At 30.1% G+C, this 15,132-nt stretch overlaps 1 protein-coding gene and 1 non-coding gene across 2 annotated transcripts; both read right to left on the bottom strand.

The window, feature by feature from the left end:
- Positions 1-1,840: 1,840 nt before the first annotated feature.
- On the bottom strand, positions 1,841-7,320 carry LOC121230630 (hydroxyproline O-galactosyltransferase HPGT3). The gene is made up of 12 exons (XM_041115669.1): positions 6,808-7,320; positions 5,541-5,604; positions 5,321-5,370; positions 5,023-5,213; positions 4,865-4,925; positions 4,653-4,725; positions 4,298-4,421; positions 4,087-4,174; positions 3,585-3,635; positions 3,348-3,419; positions 3,033-3,145; positions 1,841-2,234 (listed from the first exon to the last, which is right to left on the bottom strand). The coding sequence occupies exons 1-12, from the start codon at positions 6,930-6,932 to the stop codon at positions 2,212-2,214; spliced, it is 1,035 nt and encodes a 344-aa protein (XP_040971603.1). The 5' UTR covers positions 6,933-7,320; the 3' UTR covers positions 1,841-2,211.
- A 7,235-nt stretch (positions 7,321-14,555) lies between these two features.
- Positions 14,556-14,662, bottom strand: LOC121231555 (small nucleolar RNA R71). Its single transcript, XR_005929613.1, has one exon. It is a non-coding gene; the product is annotated as a small nucleolar RNA R71 (small nucleolar RNA).
- Positions 14,663-15,132: the final 470 nt, after the last annotated feature.

The raw sequence follows: 15,132 nt of genomic DNA, 5'->3' as shown, positions 1-15,132 counted from the left end.
ATTTAAATTTGAATTTCTATCATTTTCAATTATTTTAAAAGGTTTATTTTTAATTTTTTCCCTTAATTTCGCTCTTTATTATAATATATTTAGTTTTAAATTATAAATTTAATAATACATTTAACCTAAACCTCGTTAAATAGTCGGTGTTATCACAAATACCTGTATTGATATTAAATCTATAACTGACACCTAGATCTATATTAAATCCAAAAATAATTTTAGGGTATGTTTGATTCATGGAACTGATTTCCAACGGTAACGTAATATTACATAATTGCACTCTCCTTTTTAGATTTCGAATATTACCTTGAGTCGATGTTTATATTATCAAAGATTGTCTTACATTTTAAAGGCCAAATACCCACTTAATTTATTTTGTTACTCTTATTTGTTTATTGTTCTCACTTATTTTTTTACGGTAATTAAACTTTACACGTAAAATATTCATTCATTGAATGGAGTTAAGTTGATATTTTTATTTTTAAATTTTCAAACCCAGAACTCCACAAATAACTTATTTCATTGTTCTAGAAATAATAATTTTTTATTTAAATTTTATTATAAAAAATTATAAAAATTGTTTTAACCAATAAAATAGGGTTATAGCTCAAAGTTTAAAAATTGAAACTCAAGCTGAATAGAAAATTGGTTTGGTGTGAATATAACATTGCCTAAACCTCAACTGTTGTCATGTTTTAAACATAGTAGAGACAGCTGTCGGGTGGTCTTTTTGTTTTAATCAAAGGACCCACTTCCAGCACGTGCGAACACCAAAGAGCATATCATAGGTAAAGTACTTATCATGATAAGTTAGTCTAGTTATCGTCGAAAACAGTGGTCTCTTATTTAATATCATCTCCGAGAACCCTGTTTGATAGAATCAAGAAGCTAGCAGGCCATAAACTAATAAACCCCTACTTCTCTGTTTCTTCTTTCACTTGCATTTTAGAGTCACTCCTTTAATTCGGATTTAAATTTTTTATTTTAGATTTTTGGAGTTTAAAATATTGGTTGAATTAACTGAAAAATTATATTTGGTTAGCTTAATTATTGCATGTTTAAATCAAGTAATCAAAATGGATTTTCGAATTCAAGAATTGATCTCTTTTTAATTTATGTTTTGGTTTCATCTTACAGTGCCCTTAAACAGAATCATGATAAATGAAAAAATGCATGGGTTTTCAAACCTATAATAGTTCTTTCAAACAGTCGCAGATATTCTTGTTATTTATTTCTTTTGAATTTCTACAAATATTTTAACTTTAGTTTTGTTAATTGCAACCATAATCCTTGTGAGCTATATTAATTAATAACCCAATTGCCCATGCCCACCTGATGGGGTTAAATTTAGGCAATAGGCCGAAAATTATGAATTTTTCTTTTAGAGGAAATTAAAGAAAAATTATTCATTTATCAAAGGGTGAAATTTTGCTCCTAGTCCCTATACTTTTCACAAAATTTGCAACCAATGGTTTTAATTTAGTATACCACCACAACTCATATTTTACTGTCCGATAATATAAAATCATTTAAGACTTTAACTGAGTCATTATTACAAATTAATTGAACATCAACTTAATTGAAAAATGACAAAAATCTTTCTATTTAAAAGGTAACAAATATTCTTATGATAATATTTTTGTTTTAGATTTTTATATAAAATCTATAATACAAAAAAAAAAACAAATTAATCCTAAAAAGAATCATAAATGGAGACTTGAACCTAAGACACCAAAATCATCAAAATCTCAAAACTGCCATTTCAACATAAAGATGTAAATGTGACACTAGTGCTTGTAAGCTATTTGAGGTCAACTAAAAAAGTACTCGAGTCTGATTGGGTAATTACCGAATCAATCTGCATTCAGAATTAACTCAAAGAAAGGAATCAACAGCAGTCACTTGTGAAAAAAGTATTGGAGGCTTGAAGCTACTACATTGAAGAAATGAAATACTATAATGGAGCTTGTGAAAAAAGTATTAAGCTGTGTTTAACCCCCCTAAATAAATCGTATATCAATATCTACTATTAAAATGATCCATTCGACACTCTCAAAAGTACCTTAATGCCGCTGTATCCGGTAAAATGATGTCTGCATGATGTTGCAAAAGAGTAGTTTTGACACTTGAACATCTATCTCAACTAGCTCTGATTACCCGCAAAATAGTTGGCCTTTAAACTGATAAAAAGTTAGCCATGTTCTCTTGTCAAGCCAAAGAACACACCTTATCTGAAAATTAGACAGCAGAAGATATAGGTTGTTAATGTAAAGCTGCGTTGTTAAGTTAGTAGCTCCCCCTGCATCTTAAAATGAATATTTGATGAACAAATGAGTTAATTGCACCGAATGTTCTTAAACTATTGTTTAACTAGCAGTTTAAGCGTTAAATGGCAGTTCGAATATGACATGAAGCACATTTAAAACATGTAGATCAAATTGTAAATACATGTGTACCTATTGCATGAACACCTTGGATATGATGCGACTACAAAAAATAGAACGCTCATTTTTTTGACACATCATATCAAGCTATCTATGCAATTGGTACGCACATGATTACAATTTGATCCACATGTTTTAAATATGCTTTGCATCAAATTTAAGATGACATTTAAGGCTCAAGCTAATTGCTACCTTGATAAAAGAACTTGATTGATGTGATACTAGTGTACTTCAAGACCAATTTAGAATCTGAGCTATAGGTAGAGGTCGTTCGGTGCAATTAACCCTAAATAAATCCATAAACCATATTTCATAAAAGAAAAATGCTAAAGTGCATGCTTCTAATAGCCAGCAAAAGATCAAACAGGTAAAGCAACTACCGGCCAAGTCCTAGAGCTCATATGCAGTATCTGAATGAGGGTGAAATAAGAGACAGTTATTCAATGATTGAAGTGATTTGTGTGTTAACTTGTCTATATCTTTTTCTGAAATTGCAATTTTTTATCCAAGCAAATGAGAAGATCAGATATATATGTAAAAGCTGTAAAAAGTTTTAACAAGAATATATTATGGAGGCAAGTTCACCTTGTCTGATGCTACCACAGCAAAGACGATTATCGTCTATATAAGTTGCCTTAACACCCATCATCCAAGATCCCACAGATGTATCATCATATGCATAAGTCTTCAAAGATGCACTGCATGTATTATAAGCTGAGGTAAAATTCAAATTCACTCAAGACATTTGAGCAATTTAATCGCATTACAGAATAGTTCATGGCACAAACTTTTCAAAAACAAATCAACAAACTATTTTAATCGCTAATGTCAAGACCCCCTAGTTTCTTGATAGATTCAGAAGCTCATAGTAGTGTGTATCTCATTCTTTAAACAACTAACCTGTTTACATTGATATACTGAGCAAGATTTTTGGAGAGAATAAAAAGGGAACCAGAGGCATGTTGGAAGTACCTGAACAGAAGAACGCCAATCACGTTATCATGTAACCGGAAACTATTAAAGAGGATAGGAACCCCTAAGAAGCAAGATGACACTCTAAAGGGAAAAGAGTATAGTACGAAAAATACAAAAAGCACAAATATGGTTGTGCAATCATCCCGAAGCTAGATAACTTACGATTTCTCATCCCCAAATTTCCACCAATCAGGTTCATACCAATCCTTTCCCCTGGAATAAACAAATTTTAAGTACTCAAAAGCTGAACTCAGAACCTTAGGATGTAAACAACTCAAGTTCAAAGTACCATTTAAAAGAACGAATATCTTCCCGGATCTAGTTAGGAAAAGAAAACACAATCAAACATTCAAAGATATATATACAAAACTGTCCAGACATGCTGCAATCAACAAAGGAACAGTTGTGGAAGGTAAAAAAATAGGTACATTGTATGATTATATGTCCTCATTGATGCATTATCAATATATTTAAACTGGAGTATGATTATTATTTTCTAGCTTCTATAATTGGGATGTATTATTATTATTTTTTTTGGTTGAGAAGATTGAACATGGTATAAGCAATTAAAGGAATTGGGAAATGTATAAAGAACTATATAGGTTTATGTTGAGATCTATTTCGGGGAACAGACAATAACAAACTACATATCAAATATACATACTCTTCAGAAACCACTTCTCCTGACTTCATGCATCCAACATAAGCACTGTCTTGTCCACGTCGGTGTTCGAGAAGTCCAATCAATCCCTCTGTCAAGTGGGAAAAAGGTAGATGATGTATTAGAGTTCTAGACTTCTAGTGGATGAATATAAATAAGCCAAGAGCCAAAAAGTTATGAAATTCTATACAACTAAAAAGGGCAGAAGTCCCACCTAGATCAATATCAATATTATCATTAACTTTTACATAAAACTCAGCATCCCAATTTTGAACTGCGGTACTGAAGAAGAATTTTACTTTCTTAGGGAGCTCCTCTTGAGCCTCCTCATGACCCTCCTGATTAATCAAATGAGGTAAGTCAACATTTAAGTCAGTCAGGTTTCAATAAGGAAATGGAGAAGGAAAATTATACAAAAGCCAAAGTCTTGCATCCAATTACAGAAACATTGTGAGAATGGTTTTGTTTTCCATGCAAACAAAAGATTTAGCATTCATGCAGGATATCTAGGCCTTCAAAGCAAAATTTAGCAATCAAATTTGCAATCATATTCAAATTTTATCACTTACAAGAATAAAGAAATCCTTTGTCCTATGATTTTCCTCATCAATATGGCGATCCAAGCTATCACCTCGATTAGCACTACAAATTACAGAGTAATTAATCCCATTTGTGCCCAACAATTGCAGCATTTTCAATAGCAGAGGAATGAAACAGAACAAGGAAGAGAAATAATTCATATAAAAAACATGAGAATTAAATGTAAAAGACTATGATATACCTCCGACCAATTACAAATCGTACCACTACTCCTCTTTCCTCCAGTTTTTTTAACGCATCACCTGTCAAAACCAGAAAAATGTGGTTATGTGGTTTATTTAGCCATGTATATGTTCAGAGAACAAAACAGCATAGTAGTAGACTAGTAGAAGTGCTAACCTCTAGGCATCCAAGATCCTCTAGATGTTTGTCGCTTCAAATAACTACCAAATCCAGTATAAACGCCAATAACTGCAAGAAGCTTTTTTTCTGAAAAAGACTCACTTTGTCGCAACTGGTTCTTGAGGTATCCTTGACTCTTAGCTAACGTCAAGTCCATCTCTGCTTCTACAATCCTCTTCTCTAGATCCCTAAAGTTCAAGTTTATTTTTTAGCACGATGCAAGAAAACAGAAACAGTCATATTATACCATAAAAATTGCGAGATGGGTGGTAAGAATGAGAATTGAAGAGCGTACTTGCATCCTAGGACCATCAGCTTATCTTCAACAGTAAGAACCTTTGGTCTCTACAAATAGGAAAGAGAAACATCATAGGGAAAATAGACAAATTCTAATTACTTAGCATCGTACTTTACAGTGAGCAATAATCAAATACTACACATTATATTCTACAACAAATAGTAACTAAGGACATAGGCTATGACAAGAACAATTTGTTTGGCTTTTGAGTCCTAACCTGTTCCATGTTCTTCTTAAGAAGATTAGCAAGCAATGTTCTGTTTTCCGCATCTTGCCACAACCTAATTTTCATCAATATATTTTGCAAAATAAATAGTAAATAAGTAATTCAGATTAATCAATTTGCTCGCTATGGAAATTGATTAGAAACAAACAATAATTAACAAAAATATTAGGCTGATTTAATTGAATATAAATTTCGATTCCAAGATCCTATATTTTTTTTCCCCTAAATACAATCCAAAATGAAAAACTAAATTCCACAAAATGGCGCATTGAAATTAATAATTGAGAAGAAAAAATGATGACAAAGAAAAAACAACCTAATCTTTTATCAGTGCAAAATAAATAATAAATAACTTATTCAGATTATTCAATTTGTTAGGTACGGAAATGAAACAATAATTAACAAAAATGTTAGGCTGATATAATTGACTATAAATTTAGATTCTACGATCTTTTCTTTTCCCCTATATACAACTCGAAATGAAAAACCTACTTCCACAAACTAGCGCATTGGAATTAACAATTGAGAAACAAAAATGAAGACAAAGAAAAAACAACATAACTTTTTTATCAAATTTCGAAAAATAAATAATAATTCAGATTAATAAATTTATTAGCTACGAAACTTTATTAAAAACAATTATTAACAAAAATGTTAGGCTGATTTAATTGAATATAAATTTAGAATTCTACAATCCTATTTTTCCCCCTAAATACTGTCAGAAATGGAAAACCAAATAAACAATTGAGAAATAAAAATGAAGAAAATGGGGGAAAAAACCCCCTAATTTTCATCAATTTTTCACAAAAATAATAATAATTCAGATTAATCAAAATTTCAGCTATGAAAATTTATTTTAAAAAGGTGAAATTGAATATAAATTTAGAGTCTACGATCCTAACTTTTCCCTAAATACAGTCCGAAATGGAAAACCAAATTCCACGAACAGACGGAGAAATTAACAATTGAGAAAGAAAAATGAAGAAAAAGAAAAAAAAACCTAATGTTCATCAAATTTTCGTAAAATAAAAAATAATTCAGATTAACAAAATTTCCTAGCTAGGGAAATTTATTAAAAAACCAATAATCAACAAAAAAATGTTAAGCTGATTTAATTGAATGTGAGTTTAGATTCTACGATCTTCTTTTTCCCTTTCTAAATACAAACCAAAATGAAAAACAAATTCGACGAAACTTGCGCAATGGATTTGAATATCGAGAAGCAAAAAATAAAAACGAAGAGAAAAAGAATACGAACCGGCCAGCGACATAGAGCCAAGCGATGCAAGAGAAAAAAGCCATCAACAAAGAAGGCTTGGATGTTTGCAGATTCTTAGATCTCCATCGTTTATCTCCTTTAGTGGTCGTAGGTAAACCCTCCATATCACACTCTTAACGCATATAAAGAATCGAAACACAGAATTGATCGCCGGTCTCTGATGATCTCTACTTTTATAGTTCGGATAATTACAATGAACGAGAATGCGAACTCAGTGTAGGGATTCAAATCAAGTATGAAAAAGAAATGACGGATAATCAAAGACTAGAAGAAACAAACGGAAATTTGAAATGAAATTAAAAAGAAAAACGAAGAGAGAGATCTGAGAGCGGTAACTGACGATAGGTGCTATAGGCCAAGCCCACCTAGATTCGGCCTACACCGAACTTGGACAATCCCACCAATTTAATTTTGGTAATTTTTATTAGATCTTGGCAAATTGTACAACGAATTCAGATATTCCCTATTTAATATTTGGAATTTGGATTTTAAAATTATGGATTCGAAGTAGATGTGGATTGGTATTTTACACATTTATTACTTAAATTTGTATTATTAATTTGAATAACAGATGAAAATTCGGATATTTAAATTCACAGCTTATAAATTTGATTATGAATATAAAATATTGGCTTAAGGTGTAAAAACTTTCAAGCTTAAAAAAAAAAGTAATTAAGCTTCTATATTTTTTTTTATTTATTTGGATACCTAAATTTTTAAAATACATAAAAAAAACTTCAAACTTTTAAAAAAAAATAATTAAGCCCCTATTTTTTTTTACACTCAATTGAGTATTTGAACTTTCAAAATGCATCAAAAAGACCCTAAACTTTTTCAAAAAAAAGTAATTAAGCCCTTGGCTTTATTAAAAATTAGAAAAAATTATAAAAAATAAAAAAATAAATTTTAGAAAAGTTATTAAATTTTAATAAAAATATGAAAAATTTAAAATTTATTAAACATTAGAAATTTTTTTATAAAAAATCATAAAAATATAAAAAATTGTAAATTTTTATAAAAATCATAATCAAATTAACAACCCCTAGTTTTTTTATGATTTTTATAAAATTTTATATTTTTATATTTTTATATTTTTAAAATTTAATTTTTTTATTTTTTATAATTTTTTTCTAATTTTTAATAAGAGCATGGGCTTAATTGCTTTTTTGAAAAATTTTGAGGGTCTTCTTGATGTATTTTGAAAGTTCAAGTACCTAATTGAGTGAAAAAAAAAGAAGCAGGAGCTTAATTGCTTTTTTTGAAGAAATTTGAGGGCCTATTTGATGCATTTTGAAAGTTCAAGTGTTTAATTGATGCAAAAGAGAGAGAAAGAGACTTAATTGCATTTTTTGAAAAAAATTGAGGAGTTTTTACACTTTTAAACCTAAAATATTCTGGTCAATTCAAATTCAAACTTTTACAAATTAGGATATCCAAACAAAAAATGAAATTAGTTTTATTTTTGCAAATTTAGCATTCCTAAAGATAATTAAATTTTTTCCAAATTAGTTTTTTTTTATAAATTCAAATATCTGATAGATAATTTATAGATAATATTACTCAAATAATATTATAAATAATAAATAATTTTAAATTTTTAGATAGATTTACGAATTTCGATTTACATAATTTAAAAATTGCAAACATTTAATCTACTGCTATTCTTACACACCCACAATGTGAATGATATAAATAGTTTGTACTAGATCATGACATATTTATCAACCAAATTCCAGTTGATTTATAAATTTAACAAAAACCCGTTACTTTTATAAAACAACAAATATTATTTTAGAAATATTTTTATTTTTTTATATAAAATATAAAAAATACCTACGCATATTAAAATTTAAACTCAAGACATTGTAGTATTTGCTATCTTAATTTTATGGTTTCATTTTTTTCTTGTTCATTAATTAATTTTATTATTTCAACTAAAATCTTAATTAGTTTTTATGTTAATGTTTTTATAAATTCATTATATAATTTTTTTCACTCACATCGTAAATGTACCAGAATTTAGTATATAGAAATCATGTTCATAAATAGATTACTAGAAATCTTATCTCACTCGTATGTGTGTAGAAACCATAAATTTAGAACATAAATGTTTGTTTAAAACTCACATATAATAAATAATGAAATGTATGATTTGTAATTAATTATAATAACACATGAAATATATATGTTATTAAAAGGAAAAAAAATTAGATTAAATTGTTTATTATGGTGTTGTCATCAATCTTGAGAATGGTGAAACTAGGGGCTGGCAAGAGCCCTGACCCCCTTAGAATGAAAAAAATTTCATATGGCCCCTTTAAAATTTTTAAAAATTTAAATTAGTAAATGTAAAATTGCACTTTGCCCCCCTAAAAATATAAAAAATTGATTTAATCCTTTAAAAATTATAAAGATATAGTCTATTAAAATGGTAAAATTATATTTTTTCTATCTTAAAAATTACAATTTAATTTCGGCCCCTAAATTTTTATTTTTTTTAGTTTCGCCCCTGATCTTGAGCCGGTACTGGGTTAACTTGTGACACCAACTTAATCAAATACATTATTAATATATACAACTGATAAAAGTAATAAAGTGTACATATTAAATTGAAATGTATAAATATATATAAAACTTTAGCTGAATGATAAATTAAAGGTTTTATTGTAAACCCTATAATAGGATTCGAGAATGGTATATCACTACTTAAAAACAATCAAACATAAAATCACTTTAGCAGAAGCTTTGAATAATTATTACAAAGTTATAGTTATAAAATATTTTTTATTTAATTGTTATTCTATTAAAGTAAAAGAAACATTATCAATTTGTAATATCATCCAAGACATATGGCGTATAACTTAAATAAGACAACTTTAATAATAAAATACATTGACTTAACTCAAACATTAATAATTTATAAAAGTTTCATCAAGACAAGGTGTTATTTAAATAACAGAAGTTTTATGTACACATTATTTTCAAAATACACCTAGGCGCCACCCCTTTAAAGCATGTATGATACGGACACAAAACAAACATTTCATAATCTAAACAACTTTCTGGTGTAGCCCTTGATCAAACTTCCTTCAATCAGAACATTCTGAGAAGGAAAAAGAATAACAAAGTAAGTTTATATGAACTTAGTGAGTTCCAAAGAAAAATTATTTAGCACATTACTTAGTATAATATATTAACTTTTCCAGAGATCATACACATATCACACAGGGTACGACCAATGGCGTATACAAAACTTAGACAGACTTAATACACCAACTCATAACCTGGGCTTATACTAAACATTGACTTAACATAACTCAAGAAAAATCCATCTTCATGTCAGCCACATACTCAGAATTTAGAATTAGAAGCATATCTTTCAGGCTTATTCACATTCATTCTTTCCCCCTTATCTCCTAATATAATCTTCATTCTGAACAGCATGTTTTATCGTGATCTGCCAATTCGGTATGTAATATATTTGCCTTACCGGAGGCTACACAATCATATCTCCATATCTCCTTATTCACATATCAAATCATATCAGTTCATACATATCAGTAGAAGATGGTAGTGGCTTGAACGTAAAGAGTGGTGTTTACTTCATATCATAAACATATTGCATTTAGACTAACGACTTTAGATAACCATTATCCACACAACAACTTCCATTCATTACACACACACACACACACACACACACACACACACACACACACTTTTTATCCTTTACAAAGGAAGAACACTTACTTTACACGTAATATAAAATAATAAAGTTAAAGCACATGGAAGTAAGAAGGAACTCACCAAAAGCTCTAACACAAGTCTATAAAGTAGGTCCCTTGCTCTATTCACTTGGACCTTCGCTATCTTTTTGAGCTAAAATAAAGGTAATTCAAAATATTAGATCATCATTCTATCAATAACACTTATACAAAATCAAGAAGTTTCCTTCCTCACACACCATTTTAACACTTAAGTATGCAGAAGAAAGAACACGTAAATGAATTAAAGAATAACCTAGGGTTCATCAGTAATTACCAGTAAACTGGCACTAACGTATTAGTTAGTTGATCACTGCGAACGTTACTCCAATTAGGTTTTTTTTTTCTTTTTTCTGAACTTAAGTTTTGGAAGAGTTTTTCAAAGAAAATCTAGAAAGAATATGAAATCGTAAAAATGTTTGGAAAGACCATCGCTTGACCTTATATACTTAATTTTAGAGACAAGGATTAGTGGAAAAATTAGATAAATCCACTAACTCTTTTAATTCTCGTGATTAAATGATCTTAATTTAATTTAAGTTTTATCATCTACAGTAGTCTAGTTCCATTCTAACTAAGTCTCAACTTAACTAGCCAAATTACCAAACTTAAGTAATAAACAAATCTAACAAATACGAACTTATTGAGTTCACCAAAATATTTGTATTGGGTGGATACTTAACAGAAGAGTCTGCCAGCTATAGACCACGCCAAAACAAATAGTTCATCAAATGACACATACACACAAAATCTCATACTTAGTCAAAACAAAACATTACTTACTCTCATCTATCCTTATTTTACCAAAACATATCAAACAGTAACCAGATATAGAGACTTCGTTGGGTGGGCTCTTATAATTCTCCCCCACTTAGAAAATTTTGTCCCTAAAATTTGTACCGGTGAACAACTGAGGATACTTCTTTATCATTATACTTTCTCTTTCCCAAGTAGCTTCTTTATATTATGATTTCTCCATAATACTTTCACTAATGGAATCCTCTTACTCCTTAGCTCTTTTACTTATCTTTCCAGAATACAAATGGGCTCTTCTTCATAAGATAGATTTGGTTCTACCTCTAACTCTTCAATTTGTACAATATGATCTGTATTTGATCTATATCTTTTCAACATAAACACATGAAACACATTATGAATCTTTGACAATTCTGGAGGCAAAGTCAATTTATAAACCATTGGTCCAACTTGCTCTAGGACTTCATATGGCTCTACAAATCGTAGACTCAGTTTTCCCTTCTAACCAAACCTGATAATCTTCTTCCAAGGAGAAATCTTTAAAAACACTTTATCACCAACTTCAAATGAGATCTCCTTTCTTTTCAGATCAACATTGGTTTTTTGACGATCCTGTGTAGCTTTTAAGTGACTACGAATGATAAAGACTTTTTCTTCTGTTTCATGCACTAATTTAAGACCTACTAATTTTCTTTCACTGGTTTGTAAACGGAAAAATATATAGGTTTTTTCCTATGTCATTTATCACCTTTTTACTTAAAATTATTGTTAAAACTAAGTAATTATTTAATAAATTAATAAAATATGTGAAAATATGAAATTAGGACATAGAAATTATTAATTTATGCTTTATTATATAGTTTTCATGCAATAAATGGCTTATTTTATTTTTGAATATATTATATTTTTTTAAGACATAAAGTGGGCCATGCATGATTAAATTAAATAATAAAATATAAAATTATATTTAATAATTCATTTTAAATATTTCATTAATAATTTGAGTTTTAAATTAATTAATTAAATTGAATAAATTTTATTCTTGTCCTCTAACTTATTGATTTATTTTGGACAGATCTGATAGCTTTGCTGGATCACAAAACTGTCCAAATTGGGGACCAAGTCAACCCAAAATTTAGCTGCACATGGCTATCCATAAACCACTTTTTGGTTAAATTGCACAAGGTCCTTGAAGAGTTGAAGAAATTAGAGATTTACTTGAAGATTTGCACTTGACCGAGTCTCAGTCCTGAGTTGTTGTGGCACTCAAATTGACCCAAAATCAAGCAAAAATTAGCTCCACTTTCTCCATTTATGGCCAGACACCCATGGGAGATGCTATAAAAGATGAAAACTCCTATTTTTAGTAAACTATCCCCCTCTCCTTACCTATAAATAAGACATCATTCTCACATTTCTACTCATCCCTCATCATTCATCATTCTCTCCTCTCTAAATTCTCTTAGCATTCTTCTTTTCTCCCCACGCTTATCATCATCTTTTCATAAAGATTTTAGCACTTGAGCCTCTTAAAGAACCCTTGGTCGATCACATTGGAGAGCCATCAGCAAAGGAGCGAAGCAAAGGAACGAAGGATCCTCGTTAGTTAGAGTCTTGGGTGACAGCCACTCTGAATTGGGTTTAATCTTTCTTTCTTTAATTTAATTTAAAGATGTTTGCTATATGTTCTTTGTTCTTGTTTACAACAATGTTAGCTTAATTTTATTTAAGCTAGGATGATTGCTTTGATTAAATAATATTTATTAGATTCATGCATATAATGTTTGTGCCTCAATTGATCATGTTTTTAATTAAAATAAAGTCTGTCTTTTGCTCATACGTGATTGAAATGCACCTGAATTAGCTGAGTGATCCTATCCAGACGACGGCTAGTGGATGCATAATTGAAATGTGCATGCTCAATTTAGATTCTAACCCGATTAAATTGCAGGTTGTATAACAACCCTAACCAGGCTCTGTTATCTGCTTAGTTTTTAGATTTGGGTGATTAAACTGTTTCAAACCTAACACGTCCCTATTACCTCACAGGAATACTAAGAAACCCTTAGTAAATAAGGATCAGTAAAATGCATATTTACTAAGTAAAAGATTCCGAAAGGACCTAACATGGTTTCCAAACTCATGAAAGATCTAGTTGCCATGAAATATTTTTCCGAATATTATTAATCATGTTGATAATAAGTTGAGTTTAATTAAAGTAATTGTCCTAGTTTATTTATGTTATAATTGTTTCAAATTGTGTTTAATTTCGCTAAGATCTATTTCATTCATATAGTTTGCATACTTGGGTTAATTTGCATTAGGGATCATTGCATTTAGTCTAATATATTTTAATCATCACTTCTCAACTAAAAATGTGTTTTTATTTACCAAATTGTTAATATAATTTTACAAATTAAGTGACTTAGCACAAATACAATCCCTGTGGAGATGATAACTTGATACTTACTTATTACTTGATAACGACTGTGTACACTTGCACAAACCTATGCGTTACAAGTTTTTGATGCTGTTGTCGGGGATTGTCAACTGTTGCCATAGTCGTTTCTTTCGTGAAATTATTTATTTTCAATTTGATTTATTTCTAACATTACTAACTTATTCTTTTTAATTTTGTGATTTTTTTAGGTGTTTATGAGCATAGATCGAATTATTGATTTACTCCCTTTAGACCCTGAAATTGAGCAAACTTTCAGAAAAAGAAGACGCGAACGAACAGCTCAAAGACAAGTCGCGATGGACTTTGGAAATCAGAATCAAGACTAAGGTAATGAAGTCGATCATGTATGAAATCCTATCCTTATTGCCAATGATAGGAATCGATGCATTAGACAATATGCTGTGCCACTTTTTAGTGAGTTAAACCCAGGAATTAGAAGGCTAGACATTGAGGCAACCCAATTTGAATTGAAACCAGTGATGTTTCAAATGCTCTAGACGGTGGGCCAATTCAGTGGTATGCCCACAGAAGATCCACATCTCCACTTTCGATTGTTTATGGAGGTGAGTGATTCATTCAAGATAGCCTGTGTGACTGAAGATACACTGAGATTGAAGTTGTGTCCGTACTCATTGCGAGATCGAGCACGAGCATGGCTCAATTCATTGCCACCAAGTTTCATATCTATATGGAAAGAATTGTCAGAGAGATTTTTGGTTAAGTATTTCTAGCTTAGCAAAAATGATAAGTTCAGGAACGAGATCACAACCTTCCAACAATTGGATGATGAGTCTTTGTATGAGGCTTGGGAGCGATTCAAGGAGTTACTGCGTAAGTGTCCTCATCATGGGATTCCTCATTGTATCTAGTTGGAGACATTCTATAATGGTCTAAATGCACATACAAGATTGATGGTAGATGCTTACGCGAATGGTGTAATTTTTTCTAAGTCTTATAATGAGGCTTATGAGATCATTGAGAGGACCGCGAGTAATAACTATCAATGGCCAACAAATCAAACAGCTTTAGGAAGACGTGTAGCTAGAGTTCATGAAGTTGACGCCCTCAATTTGTTATTAGCTTAGATTTACCTACTCAGAAAAGTTGTCCGGTTTAACTGAAAGTTCCATCACCTCCATATCCGCAAAGATTGCAACAACACAAGCAAAAATAGGAGGTGCAATTCAAGAAGTTTTTGGATGTTCTGAAGCAGTTACACATCAATATTCCGTTGGTGGAGGCTTTAGAACAAATACCAAATTATGTTAAGTTTATGAAGGATATACTGTCCAAGAAGAAACGACTGTGTAACAGCCCAAAATT

Source organism: Gossypium hirsutum, chromosome A06 (assembly GCF_007990345.1).
Source record: "Gossypium hirsutum isolate 1008001.06 chromosome A06, Gossypium_hirsutum_v2.1, whole genome shotgun sequence".
NCBI lineage: Eukaryota > Viridiplantae > Streptophyta > Magnoliopsida > Malvales > Malvaceae > Gossypium > Gossypium hirsutum.
The sequence above is the reverse complement of the archived record's forward strand: the minus strand, read 5'-3'. Positions and strand labels throughout refer to the sequence as shown.